At 30.8% G+C, this 18,990-nt stretch overlaps 2 protein-coding genes across 2 annotated transcripts; both read right to left on the minus strand.

The window, feature by feature from the left end:
* On the minus strand, positions 10,560–11,404 carry LOC105166901. The gene has a single exon (XM_011086424.2). It carries the CDS (start codon positions 11,148–11,150, stop codon positions 10,704–10,706), a length of 447 nt encoding a protein of 148 aa, XP_011084726.1. The 5' UTR covers positions 11,151–11,404; the 3' UTR covers positions 10,560–10,703.
* Positions 16,353–18,184, minus strand: LOC105165789 (protein BASIC PENTACYSTEINE2-like). The gene is made up of 2 exons (XM_011084921.2): positions 17,996–18,184; positions 16,353–17,716 (listed from the first exon to the last, which is right to left on the minus strand). The coding sequence occupies exon 2, from the start codon at positions 17,538–17,540 to the stop codon at positions 16,608–16,610; it is 933 nt and encodes a 310-aa protein (XP_011083223.1). The 5' UTR covers positions 17,541–17,716; positions 17,996–18,184; the 3' UTR covers positions 16,353–16,607.

Consider the following 18,990-nt stretch of genomic DNA (forward strand, 5'->3'; position numbering starts at 1 on the left):
TATATATATATATATATATATATATAGAATTGAGAGGGCAACGCCATATATACGTAGACGTTAGGAGGAGTCTTATTTTTGTCACTTCTCATACACACACTATTTCTGTATCTAATCATCACACTGTAGCCGACTGGCCCCCCTCTTTTGGCTTTTGTTAAATTGCACATTTACCCCTCCTCTCTCATCACCACATTATATAATATTTAATTCTATTTAAATTTATTTTATAATAATTTAAATTAAAAACATTTTATTTATATTTATGTGATAAATATATTTTTGGCTACTTATATATTTTTATTTATTTATTTTTAATTAAAAAACATGATTTTAAGAAAGAAGTTTGAAGGAGTAAAGTTGGAAGTACAAATATAATGTTACAGTTACGGCTTTTTTCGACGGACACAAGTCATTGCTATTCTGATGGACATCAAACACTAGACCAAGGGTTTTCAGTAATCCATCAAAAAATTATAATTCATCTAATTTGTTGGAATATTTATGGGAATATAATTTCGTCAGCATCAGTTGGCAAATACGTCGGAATTTTTTTTTTTGTCGAAGTCTCTGACAGTATTTGTGATTACTCAATGGTTGTAGTTGGAAATTTCGATCGGACTATCTTCTTAATGACTTTAATTATTTTTGGGAGGGTTCGATTTATACCATTAGACTGTCGCAAATGCATCTATTTATTATTCTGGAGTTTAGATGATTTTAAAGATAAACAATTTTTGTTGATAACTTCAACGACTATAGTCTGTCGTTTCAAAAGCCATCGAAATTTTTTAAAAAATATGTTCAAATAGTTATATCTCATTCCAAAATCTGTCAAAAATGTTGTTGGAAAAATTCTATAAATTAGAATGTATCATCTTATTTGTGTTCCCACTCTCTTGCATCCTAGCAAAGTTCTATCTATGTATCTACCATTAAACTTTTTATTTCCTACATTGGTATTATATACATATACATATATATATATATATATATAATTAGTTACACTAATATTGAATTCTTGCTATCTAGAAATTATAAGCGATAATTCTATTTGAATAATTGAGTTGGAAGAGATATGAACCACTGAAACTCTTATGTTGTTTTTGTTTGGGCAAAATATTTTTTTAGTCCCATAAAATAAGGGTTGAATTTAATTTGGCATCATAATTATGGCATGTGTCGCTTATAGTTTTATAAAACTTATAATCACGTATTTTTAGTCTAAAAAAGTCATGTGCATTGTGATTTTGGGACTAAAAAAGTATTTTGATTTTGGGACTAAAAAGTTCCAAAATCATATTTTTTGGACTAAAAAGACGTGATTTTAAATTCTACAAAATTAAAAACGTCACATGCCATAGTTATGATACCAAAAAAAATTCTATCTTTATTTTATGGAACTAAAACAAATATTTACCCCTTCTTGTTCGTATATATTGTTAATTATGGCAAGGTAATTCATGAGATGCTATTATATATATATATATATATATATATATATGTCTATAATTAGGTAAAGACCTTAAAAGACAATGGAGGTGGATGTATGAGAGAACATGCTTAGGAATGTAGCACACTAGAAGAATTAAAAATTTAACTACCGTTAATTATCATTATAAATAATAAATAATTAAAATAAATAGTTATTGACCACGACTACATAACGGTTGTTGACTGTAGTTTTTGCGAGGGTAGTTAAAATATTTATTATGGCTAAAAATCATAGCAAATGTCTTGACTATGGCTCTTAGCCATTGCAAATAATTTTTTTACGGTGGAAAACTGGTTTTTATATCGATTATATTCAACTGTAGTTGATAGTAGTCATTTACTATGATTTTTAGCCATAGCCACTAATATTGTAGCCAATAATTACTTTTTTTCTAGTGGCAGTTTGAGGATGGTATTTGAAATTTTAAGAATTGGCTATGAATCAATATATATGCATCAATTGCGAGAAGATTAGACGCATCTGTAAGTGCAAGAACCGTAGGTTCAAAACAATAGATGAAGTAATGCTCGACTTATATATGAAGGGGTTTGTTGAAAGATATTACAATTAGACTACTCATGACAAAGCAATCGTGATCGAGTACCGTGATGATCCACCCGCACCGATTATTATGCTATCTTTTGATGCACCTGACACAACGATATACTTGGATGATTATCGATAGAATATCTAGGATAAAAAGATGATTTATGATATAGATAAGCCATAGTTTTTTTTCATCGTATGTCAAGCTCGAGCCCAAGTCCGAGAGTCCCAACTCATTTCCTATGAATAGTGATAAAGCCAACCCTAGTTCCTACTACAGTGGGGAAGTCTACGATTATGATGTGTTCGGCTTATTAGATGGATATTTTGAAGTAGTGCATGCGGCCGACTAGTTTTATACAACGGTCTGTGAATCCCAATTGCTGGCGGTTGCCAGGCTAGTGAACACTTGACATGGCATGCCAACCATGAAATCGAGAAAAATGCGATGTGGCATTTTTTCGATGCTGAATCGTGGAGGTATTTCGAATAGATGCACCCAAATTTTTGTAATGGTGCCTCATAATATTACACTAGGTCTATGCATTGATTGACTAACATGCACGAGCAATACTGTGGCACATAGTCATGTCTGTTGGTTATCCTAATACTGTGCAATCTCCCACCTGGAATGTGTATGAAATTTTGTATATGTACACCTGACTCTGGTGATCCCTGGCCTGTCCAATCCAAAATATTTGATTGATGTGTACATGTAGCCGTTGATCAAGGAATTGTTGGAGTTGTGACATTTGTGTGTGTGGACGTACGACCATGCCATGAACCAGATTTTCATGAGGTGTGCAACTTGATATGGATCGTGAGTGACCTCCTCGCCTATGGAATGGAATCTAGATGGAGTACTGCGAGTATTATGAGGTGCCTATGTGTATGGAAGACATACAGACATTCCAGCTACATCATGCAGGAAGGCATGCTACTTTATTTTCATCTAACAAATAGATCATTTTATTAGTCAAAATTCATGAAATTTACTGATATTAGCAAAAAAAATTGAATAAAAATCCATATTTTACCACTGATCAACAAACTATTGATCTATTACAGGTCAAATAAATATTTTATGATCAAATTATCCTTATAAAAATAAAGATGTTCTTCCTCACATTAGTATGTGCGAAAATGTATAAAATTAGTTTGAAAAAAAAAAAGATTTGTCTGACCTGTAATACGTTAATTGGGTAAATATATATTTTTATTCAATTTTTTGCTCATGTTAGAAAATTTGGTGAATTGAGTAACGGAGCATCTTTGTATTAGACAAAATCAACCATCAAACATACTAAATATAATTTTTTAAATTATAAAATATCTATGCGTAAGTACACCAAATTTTAGGGAAGGATGATAAAATTATCCCTCAATGATATCATGTAGGATTAGAATACTTTGACCTAAAAACATAATGAAGGCTAGTTTGGTCATCTAAGAGAAGCATAAATAGATTTATGAATAATCCACACATACTTAGCCAAAGAGGAGAAAGTTTTTGGGGATCAACCAAATGCTATAAGACATTAATTAAGGAATTGCTGATATGAAGTTTAGAATTATTTATTTTCCAACACTATTTTTTTCACTCCTAAGTGTAGAATACATATTAAATAATTTTTCTTATAAGGAATGCAAAATAATAATTAAAAAAACTCATATTACAAAAGGCTCAAAAAGTGCTATAAGCATATGCAAAATTCTTTAAGAGGTTTCTAATTTTTGGCTTAAAATTGCTTTAATTTTTATTAAAACTTTAATAGCCGAATTCTGTCTTTCCATACGTTGAACAGACCAAAATTATCTTTTGAATTATGAATTATATATATGATTTTGTGTATTTTTTAAAAATTTTGAAATATTTGTATGGATTAATATACCCTGTAGATTGTTTAGTCCCTCAATTTTTTTAATATATTCTTTTATTATTTTAATAAAAATAACGCAGGTAAAATAGTATTATCCACCTCATAGTCTTGAGATTACATAATTAATTTTTATTTGGAAAGAGTATTTGTGATTTTTTATACAAATAAGAGAGTATTCGTAATTATGTCAGATGTCAAGAGCGATAATTATAATTAATTTACCCTTTAAATAATGGGTATCTAACAATCATCTAACCAGACAACATATTTAGCATTTATAGAACTTCAAAAAAACCAATAAAAAAAAATTCTATTTAAATGAACTACAAAACAATAATATATATATATATATGTATATATTAATTATAGGAGAAGCACATCAATGTAACAGTGGTAGGCAACAAAAACATTGTCTCATGCAAATGACGTTTGGTGATGGGGTTGGCTCAACATGGCCCATAATTCATTTCCCCAATTTCATTTTCGTCCTACTAAATTATTACTCCTCTTTCTTCAATTTTCCCTTTTTCTTGTTTTAATTGCAATTTATTAAAAGTTTTGCTATCATTGCAAAATCGCAATTATTGACAACAACATTGCAATTCCGCGTTTGGTATGAGGATATTATATATATATATATATATATATATTAGTCGTTGTGGCACGTTGTTCTTGCCTGTATATAATAAATCATTATTTATGTTTTAAAATATATTATAAATAAGAATAAATTATATAAACCAACACATTATATTTAAAAAAGAACTAAATAAAAATAAACTAAATAAGTACAGAAAAGATCGATATCACTATTTTACAAAATGCCGCTTGTGAGTTAAATTTTTATATTAGTATAAACAAATAGTATAGATATATAAATAGAATACATATATAATTAAAAAAAGAATTTGAGTACGAATGGTTAAAAATTTATATAAGAACATTTTTGATAATTTAAAAATCTAAACTCCTGGTTTTCAAATTAATAAAGGATCCACGAATTTTCAAAAATGCGATAATTATATTATCTCATTATTATTAACTGAATATAAAAGTACACCAGAACAATTAATGAGATAAATGATTTACATAAATAAAAAGATGGTAAATTGCAACGAGTCCTTTTAATATTTGACATAATTACGAATAAAGTGGATGGACAATTGTAAAATATTATTCAATTAGTTCATATTTTTTTTGAAAAAATAAGTAAAATTGTAATTCATAATCTACAAAAGCATTTTGATTAATTCAACACAAAGAATAGATGAAAACCTAACATGGACTAACACATTGGCTTAATTGTTGAAAAACCGTTAAAATTATGTGGGTATTGGTAGTTCCCTAAACAATGAGAGAGTATTTGTAACTATGTCAAACTTTAGAAGAGTTCATTGTAATCTTGTTTTAATCTTAAATTTAGGTTAAACTACAACGGGTTTTTCTAAAATTTTTCATAATTATAAAAAATTCCTCATTATTTGAAAAGTTATGACTCCACCCCTGAAATTAATATTCGTATAACAAATACCTGCTTGTAAGAAGATACTTGTTAGATGTACATTAATTTTAGGATAGCATTTATACATTTTCCAACAACGAAAAAATATTTATAATTATGATAAAATTTTAGAAAAACTATTACAATTTATCCCTTAAATCTATAGAATTTTTAGATATCAGCATATAGGGCCTAATTTTGTTACTTTGTTCAAAAACAAATAACTGCATAAACAAGAATCTATAATAGGTCTTATTTATGTCCACATTTCTTTTCATTTTCAATATTTTTTCGTGTTTTTAATCCTTTGCATAAACAAGAATGAAATATCAGAATTGTGTACCCATTTTAATACTTTATTTTCTGTGTAAGAAAAGAAAAACAGAAATCTTGAGAACTAATTTATGACTTAGAATTCAAGATATTATGACAAAAGGTAGTAAGATTTCAAGGACTAAATTTTCATTGAATTGAACTGAAGTGACAGTTGAATGACCAAATATTGTGGCTTTGTTATTCTTCAATCTTCATATTATCCTTTCCAACAATCATGATAATGATTTTTGTGCTAATGATTGATATATAGAATAAATATTTTTCCAACATCTCTCATTGGCCCAATTTTTTAGGTTAAAATTATAATTTTATTTACGTTTTTTAGTTTAATTGCCCCGTTTGCCGTGTAATCGAGCAGGTTAAATTCGTATTTTGAATGCAAATACAAATTTTTATGTCGGTCGACTCTCTTTTCAATTATAAGTTTTTGAGTAAATTATATCGACAGTTTCCACAAATTCATTTTTTTCGTAAAGTAACAAACACATCCTCGGAAGTTGTATTTGTAACTATATTGACATTTTCTGTTCACAATTTTCTTTTTATAAACATACCCTCTGAAGGAGTTAAATTAGATTGACACTCCTCAAAAGACGTATTTGTAATTTTGTAAATAAAATAAGGTGTTTGTGCAATTAAACTTAATATCGGGGGAAGTCGATCTAATTATTAATTATGTCCATTAAATATTTTTTTTTAATTCTTTCATTAACTTGAATAAACAAAAAGGGTAGGTTTTGAAACTTATTTACGTAATTGATTATGAATTTTTCAATTCAAAAAACATAATCAATTGTTCCAAAAAAATTTCAAAAAGTAGTATAGATATTTGAAAACTATAATTTTTAATATATTCAACAATAAAATAGTATTGTATAAATACATTCGGTGAAGTTACTATATCAATAAGGATAAATTACATCGATATATTTTGAGATTAGGTCTAATTATATAATTTTTTTTATTTTTTTATAAAATAATAAATACATTCATAAAATTATGGTTGTATTACAAATATACCTCATATTCAGGGTAAAATTTTACAAATACACCTCTTGAGTTAAATTACAATAACACCCTTCTTGTACTGTAATTAATTTTTTTTTTCAATTCCAAATTCTTTTTTGAAGTTCAAAATAATTTAAAAAATTATAAATACCTAATATTATTTGATAAAATTATGCAATCTTTGGATGAAGTGTAAAATTGTTAATTTTTCACTTGTTGTATTTTGTTGTTTTTTCTTAAAAAAAATAAGAAATTGAATTAAAAATCAAAAGAGGTGGATGAAAAAATTTACAAAATTATAAAAAAGTCGTCCATGATGGGGCTAATAGAGATTAATTGTTCAAATTAAGGGGATATTAATAATTTTTCAAACAACGAGAAAATATTTATAATTATGCCAAATTTTATAAGAGCTCGTTGTAAATAATATTTATTTTTATAACAAAAAATCACCTGAGTCAAAGTCGGAGATTTTTTGAGTTGTCCCCTCCCTTCTATATATAATTCAAAAGTACGAACAAGAATGTGCATGAACACCAACGTATGATCATAATTGTTGTGTAGGACATCATACTAATTAAATATACACATATAACCATGGACTAAAATATATAAATTTTATCATTAAACATAAGATAAATTACGTTAGCAATACGAGATTAAGTCTATATATAAATATTTTTTAATCTTTATAAAATTATAAATAAACTCTTGCATAATGTTTGGATTCATTTTCGGAGTGTTTTGTTGTGTTTTATGGAGATAGAGAGAGAAAAACAAAGATAAATAAGTATGTGTTAGAGATAGTATATATGTTTGGATTTGTTTTTTGAAATAATTTAAAATAAATATTGTATGTTTAATGTTATGTTTTGGGAGATAAAAATTACTGTTCATTTTCAAATCACTATCAAATCATGTATTATTTATATATATTTATATAGATGTGTGTATTGATGTATGTATTATGTCAAAACAGTTAAAAACACTCAAATAAGGTATTTTTGTATGATGACAAACATCGGGTATGTTTTGACTTAGTCCAGAAATAACTTGAAAATGAAAACAAACATAATGTTGATTTTATAATTATAATTATAAATATACCATCCAAACAAATATTTGCGTAATTTATTATAGGGGACATATTTGTAAATTTATATCAATGAGACAGCTACAATTATGATTTCAAAGAATGTAATTGTAATTTTATAAAAGTTAAAAATATTAATGTAATTAAACCTTACATGAGTGAGTGATAATTTTTTTGTTTAATTTTGTTTTTGCTGGGGAAAGAATTAGAATTATAAAGAAAAAGATACTGGTCCGACATCTGAAACGTGGCCTCCTGTTTGGTGGCTGCCGGAGTAGGGCCCCACTTCAGACAATGATATCACCACCCCACCACTCTTCAAATCTTATCTATATATATTTGGTTTAATTAAGTTTGGTTAAGCAAATATTCACCATATTAATTAACTAATTGCTTCTCTCAAGAAAAAATCTCACATATTTCAACTAGAAATGACAACGGGACGAGTCGATAGGAGCCGCTCCAAACCCGTCTCCAAAGGGGCTAAGGAGGTCTCAATTATCAAGTAAAACATGAATTTGACAAGAATTCGTCTAATAGATCAAAATTACAGCACACAGTCAATTATTATGAGTCTACTATCAAAAAACGGGTTCACAATTTCAATCGATTCAATCCGATAACTCAACTTATCTTAATAATTTTACAATATTGTTTACTATTATATATCAAGATGTCAAATATATAACCCAAGAATTAAAATTTGTGAATTTTGATCCACAATTATATAGTTGGAATAGTAAATAAAGATATTAAATAATGAAGGAAGAAGGATGATATGGGAGAGATGATTGATAATTGATAAAGACATTGTGGTGGTGATGGGGGCATGTGTGTGAGAATCCAACTCCCATCATGCCCCCATTCTTTCTAACACCAATAAACTAATACTACATGCTCTCCTTAATTTTCTCTGTTTGTCATTATTCTCATTCTCATTACAACATACACACACACAAACAAGACATGACACCCATAAATTTTGGAGAGCAAAAATTTAAACACTATGTGACATAGAGAAAAAATATATATATGAAATAGAGAAAGGGGGCAAAACTGTGCTTTTGAGTTTCTAATATCAACATAATTAATTAATGCCATGTTTGGCTGTGTTCATCAATTTTTAATATAAGATGAAAATAGTATTTTTAAATTTATAATTTTTTGCTTTTCAACTGTTTAAATTAAGGTGTTTTGAGACAATAACTATAAGCGACTCCCTGCACAAGTTATCCAGCTCATTAAATATTAAGTTGTTTTCTCAGACACACCGACTACAGTGTTTTTCTACTTTTCGTTGTTTTCAAACATTATCAACTTTCATTACTAATTAACTTATATAGTTTATTCTTTTATCATCAAAATAGAAGTTATTACAAACGTCTTCGGAGAATGTTGTCAAACATATACAAGTTTTATTCATTGAAAGAAAATTATTCCATACATTCAATATTTAAACATATGCAAAATTAAACAATTAAAATTAGATGTGGGCCCAAAAGAGAACAATACTTATTAATTGAAAAGCCCAAAAAAAAAAGAGGAAATAAAAATAAAAGAGGAAAGGAGAACATCACAAATTAGGTCTGATGAAAATGTATGTATAAAGTCATTTTCAGAACATTAGTACTGAACAAAAAGCCCAACTCAGGACCACAGACAAAACTGCAACCACTTTTAAAACCCAAGTTCCCACACTATTCATGTCTAAAAGTAATTCACATCCTCTTCTTACATTTTGAGTATGGGCAAGAATTAATGTCTTAGGACTAGTTTCTTTGTTACTGCACTAACAACCTGTCAGTAAAATAATTTCATGTACAATTCTGGAAAGTGTAGTAGAAATTAACTAAAATTTATCCACATATATGTTACTAACACGTTGGAGACGAGACTAATCATGTTCGAGAGGGATAACATTAAACCCTTATCAAGGAAATAATTTTAAAGTATCAAATCCTATATATTTGTCTCATTATTTACAATTGGACAAAACGTGCACGTAAAATGACCTCATGTGCGGTTTGGAAAATTAAAAAAGGTGCAATAGAAATGAACTAAAATATCACTCGAGATACTTGTTTTTGGCAAAATGTTATGGAATACATATAATAAACGTATTTGAAAATATCGATGCAATGAAAGAAAAATAAAAAATCTAAGACAAAAACGTCAAGAAGCAACAACTTAACGGTATATGAATCGTAGACAGTCATTTTCAAGTATAAAAGATTGTCCATTTTAGGACCACAAACAAATTGGTCCGCCTCCCACGTCTCAAACTTGTTAAAAATGACTATACTTTGATCAATGAACATCATGACGACTATGAATGGTGAATTGACCCTTCATGCAAGAATGAAATGCATCTCCACCCCAACTCTACACACACACATATATGTGTGTATATTATACATTCGTATGTATGTATTCGTGTAAACTCTTTTTATAGAAATTAATACACAACATACATATCTATAGGTATATTACAGTATGAATCTTCTAACACATACCAGTATTACATTTCATGTTTCTATTCATATATATATATATATATGTTGTGTATATATACTATCATAAATAACATGCAATGTATGTATACTATACATATGTTTATGTATAAACCATCACACACAACACACATACAAAGTTCTTTACAAACAACTTAATTACAAGACATATATATAGGCCAGAAAAATGTACAAGACATATAAGCATATATATATATATATATATGGAACAATTTAGCACAAGAGATCTAGTAAAAGACCACAAAGTATTAAAGCCAAAGAGAAACAAAAAATCAATCTCAATCCATGAACTAATTGGATAGCTGAAAGAACTTCAGCTTGTCTCTACTTTCCCCATTAATCCATTTCTAATTCTACGGACAACCTGGTAAAAGACACGAACAACGGGCCGACAAAGCGCTTGCAACGGCATACTTACATAAATATGACAACACGACTCAAATCCAATGCAGCTCGCCTTCATTTTCTCACAAAACGCACTGATCCAGTCCTGATCCCTATTCGCAGGGTTAACGGCCGAGAGCACGTATGCCGACGCTGCATGCTTGACGAGCTCGTTGCGGATTGAGATATTGGCCGAGTCAAATGGGATCCCCAGCTCGGTGTTGGAAGTATGCTTAGGGGAGGAGTTGTTCATTATAATGTCCTTAAGGCTTGTGTACGTTGGAAGATCATTCTCCGAGTTCCCCCCACTTAACGTGGGCTCAATCCTACGTTTGAACGAAAGCGCAACCTTAAGTTTGGTGGGTTCTTCCTCCATCTACGTAATCTTTTCGGGATCGATTATGAGGAAACCTAGTAATTGTTAAAACTGATCACTCATCTCTGGGGTGGGGGTGGGGGTGGCAGGGCGGCATTGCGGCTGATTTTAAGGTCTATGTACAAATCAAGTGTGTTTTGAGTGACATTTGAAAGGTTTTGTGGAATTTAAGGATTCAAGACAATCAGATGATCATAAGACTGTGAAAACTTAGGAAAAATGGGTTGTGATTGACCAAAATTAATTTTGAGCATGAGTGCAAGTGTTGGAATAGTTAATTATTGAGACATGTGGATTTTGAGGCTTGAAAGTTAGTGAAGAGTGGAGGGGAAGAATGACTGTTGGCTATCCTAGGATCAAGGACATTGAACCGGACAATGTGTGGGATTTATGGTATATTGTGGTTTTGGTTTTGTCTTGTAATCAGGAAATAAAGTCTTGGACTTTGACTGCAACTTTCCCATGTTTTATTGCTGCCTCATTGTTTTTCGTTGCCCGAAGCAATTATATGTATAGACAGGGAGATCAAAGGGCATAATTTCATGCCACGTAATTGAGTAGTGTTTAGTTTATGAGTTTTAATTTTAAGTGTGTTAAGACTGATGAGGCTTTGATTAACGATTAAGATTAGGCACATGCCGTTATTTATCTGCAACCACCGACTATACACACACTTACCATGACGCCAAATGATGTGGTATGCAACATAATCCATACTTTGTCCACTTTTGTTAGAGACTCATAGGTTTATACTTGAAAAGCATCATTCTTAAGGTTGTAAGGTATATAAGCTTTGAGTTAATTGTACTTTTAATCTCATATTTTGAAATAATTTTTTTTTTAAATCTTCCTTTGCACGTGATCAATTTGGTCAAATTTTAATGATTACACCAAAAGTACAACAGATATTTGAGATATGACACCAAAAATGTATTTTCAAAAATATGAAAATATTTAATTTCTGCAAAACATCCTAAAAAGTACAATTAACTCCACAAACTCCTTATATGTAATTTATGTTGGACACGTACCAGCATCACTGTCCCTAAGTGTGCCACGTTTGTATAAGGTTGTCTTTTCTTTTTTGGGTTGTTGTTCGTTGTTGATATACGTAGATTTGTGATGAATATATTTAATTCAAAATAAAATAATTATATTTGTATGTCTATCTCACTTTATTTAATTAAATTTATTTATAGTATTTTCTAATTATTAATTAACTGTAAATATAAGTTACAGATATACGTATCGACTCAGATATAATAATTCATCATTATTGATTTTCCTTAAAAAAGAAAAGGGAAGAAAAATTTGCTGCATTGAACCGAACATGATTGTGTTTAAATTTGGTCTGATCAATTTTTTAATAAAAAAATGCAATAGTAAATATTATTGCAACTTCCTCCCACATTAATATTATTACTGTGAATTAGGGGTATTTTACCTTGACACCCCTTAAACTTTGGACATTTTAACAAGTAGCCCTCAAACATACAGTATATATTTGACTTCAATCCAAAATTTCATCAATTTTCAACAAATTTACTAAACTAAGCCCCCCTTTCAATCTAATCTACAATCCCAAATTACAAAAACGTCCACATATTTTATCTATTGATAAAAGTATAGAAATATCGCGAAGAATAGATTATCAGAGTAAAAATAAATGTCGCTATGATTGAAAATAAATTAAAATAAAAATAATCAAGATCCAATTTATATCAATAAGACAAATATATCGAGACCATCCAAATAAGCGTCATGTGTGTGCATAAATAAATGGCCTTTAGCATTTTATTTTACCACATAAAAGTTTACATTTTCATTTTTTCAGAATATTTAAGTTCGGACAAGTGCATGCTTGTTTATCTCTTTCCAACTTAAATTCCAAAAAACATTAGAATAACTCCTGACAAAAAACATTTAACTTTTGTATTTCTTTTAAATGTTCTTGATTGGATATTAGCGTATAAAGTAAATTTAGTCGTTCCTTAACATATATCAAATTGTTTCAAAATTTCTTTAGAAAAATGATTTTCCTATAGCAATTCCCACTCAATGAACAGAGTTAAATTCCATAATGGATGATTTTCTATATACAATGTACAAGATTATTACAAAAATGATTGTTCGAAATTAACAAATGTTTTTAATCAAGCCCCATTCTAAATTGATTATGAGACGAGACCCGACCCACTTCAATCCAGTCCCATTTAAACGTCTCAAGACCAAATCTAACACACACCCACTAAAAATGGATCCAACTAGTCCGCGTCATGAGTTTCGACCCATATTACCACCCATAGGCCTTCCACTGCCAAATTACAGTCATGTTACTGATCAGAACTAGCTCAACTTTAACTTAAGCCTGGGTCAATAGTGAAGAGAGATGCAAGGCAAAGGCTAATGCTTCTCCACAACTTACGTTGGCTAAACAACGGTCTTGTTTACGTTCATCAATTTATATAACTAGTACAGCAAGAGAGGAGAAAGACGAGGATGCAAGGGTAATTGATAAGATCATATTTTGTGCTTATTTCATGTGATATTTTGACCTATTTTGTGACCAAAATGCTCCTAATTAAATATTCTTTTGCAGTATTATGACAAATGAAATAGAAAATGAAAAAAAGAACCAAAATAAAAATTCGGACAAGACTCAAACTTGATTTGTGGCAAGAATTTGTAGCTGCTTGGACTACCTTTTTTATGAATGAGGAGTTTAATTAGGATAATAATTTTATTTTTATTAGTCTTTTAGTTCAATTAGGAATCTACATTTTTAATCCTAGTAGAATTAGGTATCTAATAAGTATATATATGTGATGTAATTCACTTTAAGAGACAATTTTTTTAACTCTTGGGAATTTCAGACCTTGAATTCCCATCTCTCTAGTTTTCTGTGTATTTATGATATTTTCTTACTTTGTCGTTCATGCGCTCTTTCGTGAGCATGTTTATCGAGTTCTCTCATTCTGATTAAAGACTTGGTGAATGCTTAATTCCAACAAGTTGTGAGATTTAATTGATGCTTTTTACTTTCGTTCATGTTGGTATTTGTGTTGTTCTCTGTGGTTTTACTATAAATAATCTGATTTATGAATGATATGTACCGTTATTCATTGTCAAGAATATTTGCCTAGCCAATTGAACTTGCAAATCCGTAATTATTTGTTTAGTTCAATAAGTAGTGGTAACATAGTATAATTGATTATGTAAAAATTTTCAATTATATTGTAGAGAATACACAATCTAACTTAAAATAAATCCTTGTAGGAATTTATTGATTAGAATTAGACATTTTTAGTTCTTAATGTTGTCGGTAAATTAAATCTTGAAAATGTTCCCAAGATTGTTTATTAATTAGGAATTTAGTCAACGGGCGTTCTTTGACTATCCAGAAGATAAGAAAAGGCGAGATCGTACCAATGGCCATAATCAATTTATCTATCATGAATTATTATTATCTTTGCATCTATAATCGACCATCTATCTTGAATGATTGTTATCTTTGCATCTATAATCGCCCATAAAATTAGGCATGATCCAGCCTTTAACTGGAATACTCTTCTATCATATTACCTCTTTTAATTTTATTAACCCTTTTTAATTTAATTTTTATTTTTATTCTTCTTCACAATCAAAAAATCCCTTTAAATTTAGGACGTATAGTAGTATAATATTTTTGGTGGATTCGACGTCCATCCGTAACGGCAGAATTTAGGACCAGACCGCAACAGAACAAGAAAAAAAGTGGAGAAAAACAAACAAGTGCAGTTAAGCTTCTTTGTAACTTCAGCCCGGGAAAGAAAGTTCAGGGTGTTTTCCTCAATGTTTTCATTGTATACTAGATGAACTAAATACTATAATATCGGCTCTTGCAACCCAGTACAGAGGATAACTGTTGTTGACTTTCACTATGTGGTAAGAGAGTCCCCTGAGGCCTGAGCGAACCATAACTTTCACATTGAAAGAAATCCAGAATTCATATAACAAACACGAACCTTCTTTCACTCTGCCACAACCAGAAGACATGATTATATGGATAGTTGGCTTAAGTTAGAGGTCTGTAAATTCACGTTCTTGTGGACTTCATAACAAGCCCACATCCATATCCAGAAAAGCATAGAATTGGTCTCAGGGTAGAGGGAGTCAGTTTTAATGTACTTAGCAGCATATCGAGCAATCAGACACTTTCTTTGTAATGCTGCTCCTTGTATAAAGTATTCGAATGTATTCAAGATATCATAACGACATTATGGACCCCAAACATAGTCCATCAGACAGAAGAGCAAAAGATCCTCCTATTTGAGGCAGTTTATGTGACAGTGTCACCATAGCCATGGGTATGAATATCAACCTAACAACATCACATCGACTATCCTTTTCATTCCACATATTCAACATTCTCCAGAGGTATAGCTTGAAGGTCCAACTCAGCTTGTGATTAACCCAAAGCAATACTCATCAAATGTAAACAACTCTAACCCATTCCCAACAACTCAACTCACTTCAATTAGAAATAGGAGCCGCATTTCTACTCTCACCAAGAAATATCACAGTTTTCTTCTTCAGATTTTTTATGTAGCAGTTAAATCCTTCAAAAACACCAATATTCTCCTGTAAAGTGATACACCAGAAAACAAAGGAAGCATCCTTTTAAGAGAAGCATAAAGACACAAATCACACAAGGAATCGTGCTAATTAAGTTATTAGGACTGACATCCTTAAGAGTGGATATAACATGTCCGACTGAGGACAAAATTAAAAAAGCATACCTACACCATTTAAAATCAGTTACCAGAGCATTTAGGCGTATCTGGAATCCACTAAAATTAGTGGAAATATTTCAGTAAACCTTTCTCCTTTAATGGCCTAGAATGGAGGAAACCCTAACTTCTTTGACTATTTAATTGCATAATACGAAGAATGCTTGAGCTGCACCCAACAGCAATTAGATTTTACTTTCGTGATTCAATAGTAAATCACTATAAACAGTCTCTTTGCTCTAATGTTCATTAAAGTCGTAACCTTTATAGTTTCCATTTGTCTCAATTTGCTTCAATATAAGCTTCCTATCCGCAAAATGATATCAGGAATCTAATGGATATGAAAGTGAACCAAGAACCAAGACAAAAACAGTAACTTAAACGAAGATCATTATCAGATAATGAATGGGAGACATAATTGCAAAAAAGAATCTCAACAAAACATTCCCGTACCTTGTTACTGGAAAAGATTACCGTTTCCCTTGAACTACAAAATGTGAACAGTTAAAGCAAATCTTATCCGAGGTGCTCCAAAAGGCAATTAATGAAAATGAAACTCACTTCTGGATGCTCACTAGTTAGAAACTATGAGAAGCTTCTGCTTCTGGCCAGGCCATTCATTTATGTACAGCAGAAAATGAATGCTGCATGCATGTAGGAGTCAACCACAGCATCTCTATAACAAAATCTATCGGATTGTCACAAACTTATTTGTACCATGTTTCGCCCAGTAACTCCTTAGATCAATTGGGTTAGAGAAATTATAACCTTCGGATGCAAGTTTCTCCAAGACCTTCTTAAAAGCTCCAATACTCATCTTCCGTCCCGCTATCCTTGCACCCCGTCTCTTCGAGCTCATAGGCAAGGGATAAACAGACACCCCAGTTGTACAGCAAGCAGACTGCCAACCACCAGATCCCCATCTATAACATTGTTGTGGTGTCCCCGTGCACGAGCAAACTGGAATAGGAATTTCTGAAATATCCATACTAACTCCATTAATTACAATTTCCGCCCGTTTCTTGGGAGTCCTTGCGCGATGAACTGAAGGAGCAGACTCATCCCTTTGCACCCTAGGAGTCCTAGTCCTCGGTTTCTTCTCTTTCGGGGGAGACTTTGGGACTTTACCACCACCTCTCTTCTTTGCCACCGCACCACCACTGCCACCACCACCACCACCATTATCTCTTTCTTCACACACTTCTTCCATTTCACAGATCACATTGTCATTTTTTGGTAAATTCATTTGCTGGGGCATTTGGATAGAATGAGCAGATGAAGTCTCCGGCGAAACACCATAACTTGACTGATAATAAGCATGGTGTTGATTTCCAGATAAAACGTTGAGGTACTTGTCCCTGTTTTGATTCATCCAATAGTCCATCGGAAAGTGGGCTTCCGAAATGCCGCCAACACGATGGTGATGGAACGGTCCGCCATTAGTAGAGGCCATTACGGATGACGGGTGGGTGTGCTGGTGATCACGAACTCCACCACCACCAAAAAGGGGCTTCTCAGCCATGGAGGACATTAGCTGAAGGCCCAGATGGCTCTTAAGTGTAGTTGTTGGGGGTTCAAGGAAACCCCAGTTCCTCAGATTCATATTTCCATTTCCATCCATCTTATTGCAAGAAACAGATACAACGTCAACCCGTTAAACAACGAAGAACACCAGCACAGAATTCAGTAAAATAAACTCCCTTCCAATGAACAGCCAAACGGAATTTTAGCACAACTACATCACCAACAACAATCCACATATCGCAATGCTGTTCTTGAGTTTCATCATGTCAACCCCTACAAAAACCACACAAGAAATACAACTATAGCAAACAAATCTCCGTACATAATCACACACAAAAGATACAAACAGCAAAAAAAAGCATCGAAAAATCCAGAACCAAGAAAAAATGCAGGGACTTTGGGGGTTTTTATGCCAGATCTCCGTAGATAATAGATTTTCAATCATACATAGTATAGACAACAGATTCAGAAAAAGAAAACTTGGGCAAGATAAAATGGCAAAAATTTTGACAAAAAACACGAGAGAGTGAGAACGGATGATAGAGAACTTACTAAGAGAAACAAGAGTCGGCTGGTTTAGGTTATTTTTCCCTTTGTTTCAGATTTTAAGCCCTCCTTGGGAACGGAAGAGGAGGTGGGAGTGGGAAAAATGGGCACAAAAATAGAGAAATGAAATGAAAAATCTTCAAAAATATTATAAATTTTAAAAGAAAAATGAAATCTTGATGGGCACTAATGTCATGCAAGAGCATACATATATTCCCACCACACTGTTCTTGGAAAATACTTTTGATCAAAAACCCAAAAAATTGATACTTCTTAAGGTGTGTTGTTAAATATATACACTAACAAGGAATATTAGCAATGAAGATTTGGAGAGTTAATGATGTTAGATTATGACAATGTTATGACTACAAAAATATGTGATGGGATGGAGAAAGTCCCACTATTATTATTACAAGGAAAGAAGATGAAAAGTTTTGTGTTGAAAATTAGCATTTTAAGTATTTGTAAATATAGAGCCCACAAAAATATAAGCCATTTAGCACTTTTTTACTAAATGCTAATTCTTGAAATGATTATACATTTAGATTTAAAATTCAATGGAGACAGTATTGTATTGCCACACAACATTCCATTGTTGGAAAATCACAACTTATTTTTTCACAAGAATGTCTTAACTAAAACATTATTTTATTTTATTTTTTTTAACTTATTACTTTATCCTATCATTTGGATCAATAAATTTAAATCTAAAAGAATAATTTCAAATTATTTGATGTTAGAAGAATTTAAAATTCATCAATGTTTATCAAAGCATATTTTAATTTTAGAGTCGAGTGATTTGAAACTGTTTAAAATTATAACTATCAAAACAAATCCAAATATAGGGATTTGAAACCTATTGATCTAAATAAAACCTTAAATTACTTTGTTTATTTGAATTATTGTTGCTTCATATAATATGTTTAATTTTTCTCATTGAAATAATACGAAAAATAGATAGAGAGAGAGATAAAATCATAAAAGATTCATATTCAACATAA

Source organism: Sesamum indicum, linkage group LG1 (genome assembly GCF_000512975.1).
Source record: "Sesamum indicum cultivar Zhongzhi No. 13 linkage group LG1, S_indicum_v1.0, whole genome shotgun sequence".
Classification (NCBI taxonomy): Eukaryota; Viridiplantae; Streptophyta; class Magnoliopsida; order Lamiales; family Pedaliaceae; genus Sesamum; species Sesamum indicum.

Coding starts and splice junctions, on each gene's coding strand:
- LOC105166901 (XM_011086424.2), bottom strand. CDS start 11,150: ATGGAGGAAGAACCCACCAAACTTAAGGTTGCGCTTTCGTTCAAACGT.
- LOC105165789 (XM_011084921.2), bottom strand. CDS start 17,540: ATGGATGGAAATGGAAATATGAATCTGAGGAACTGGGGTTTCCTTGAA.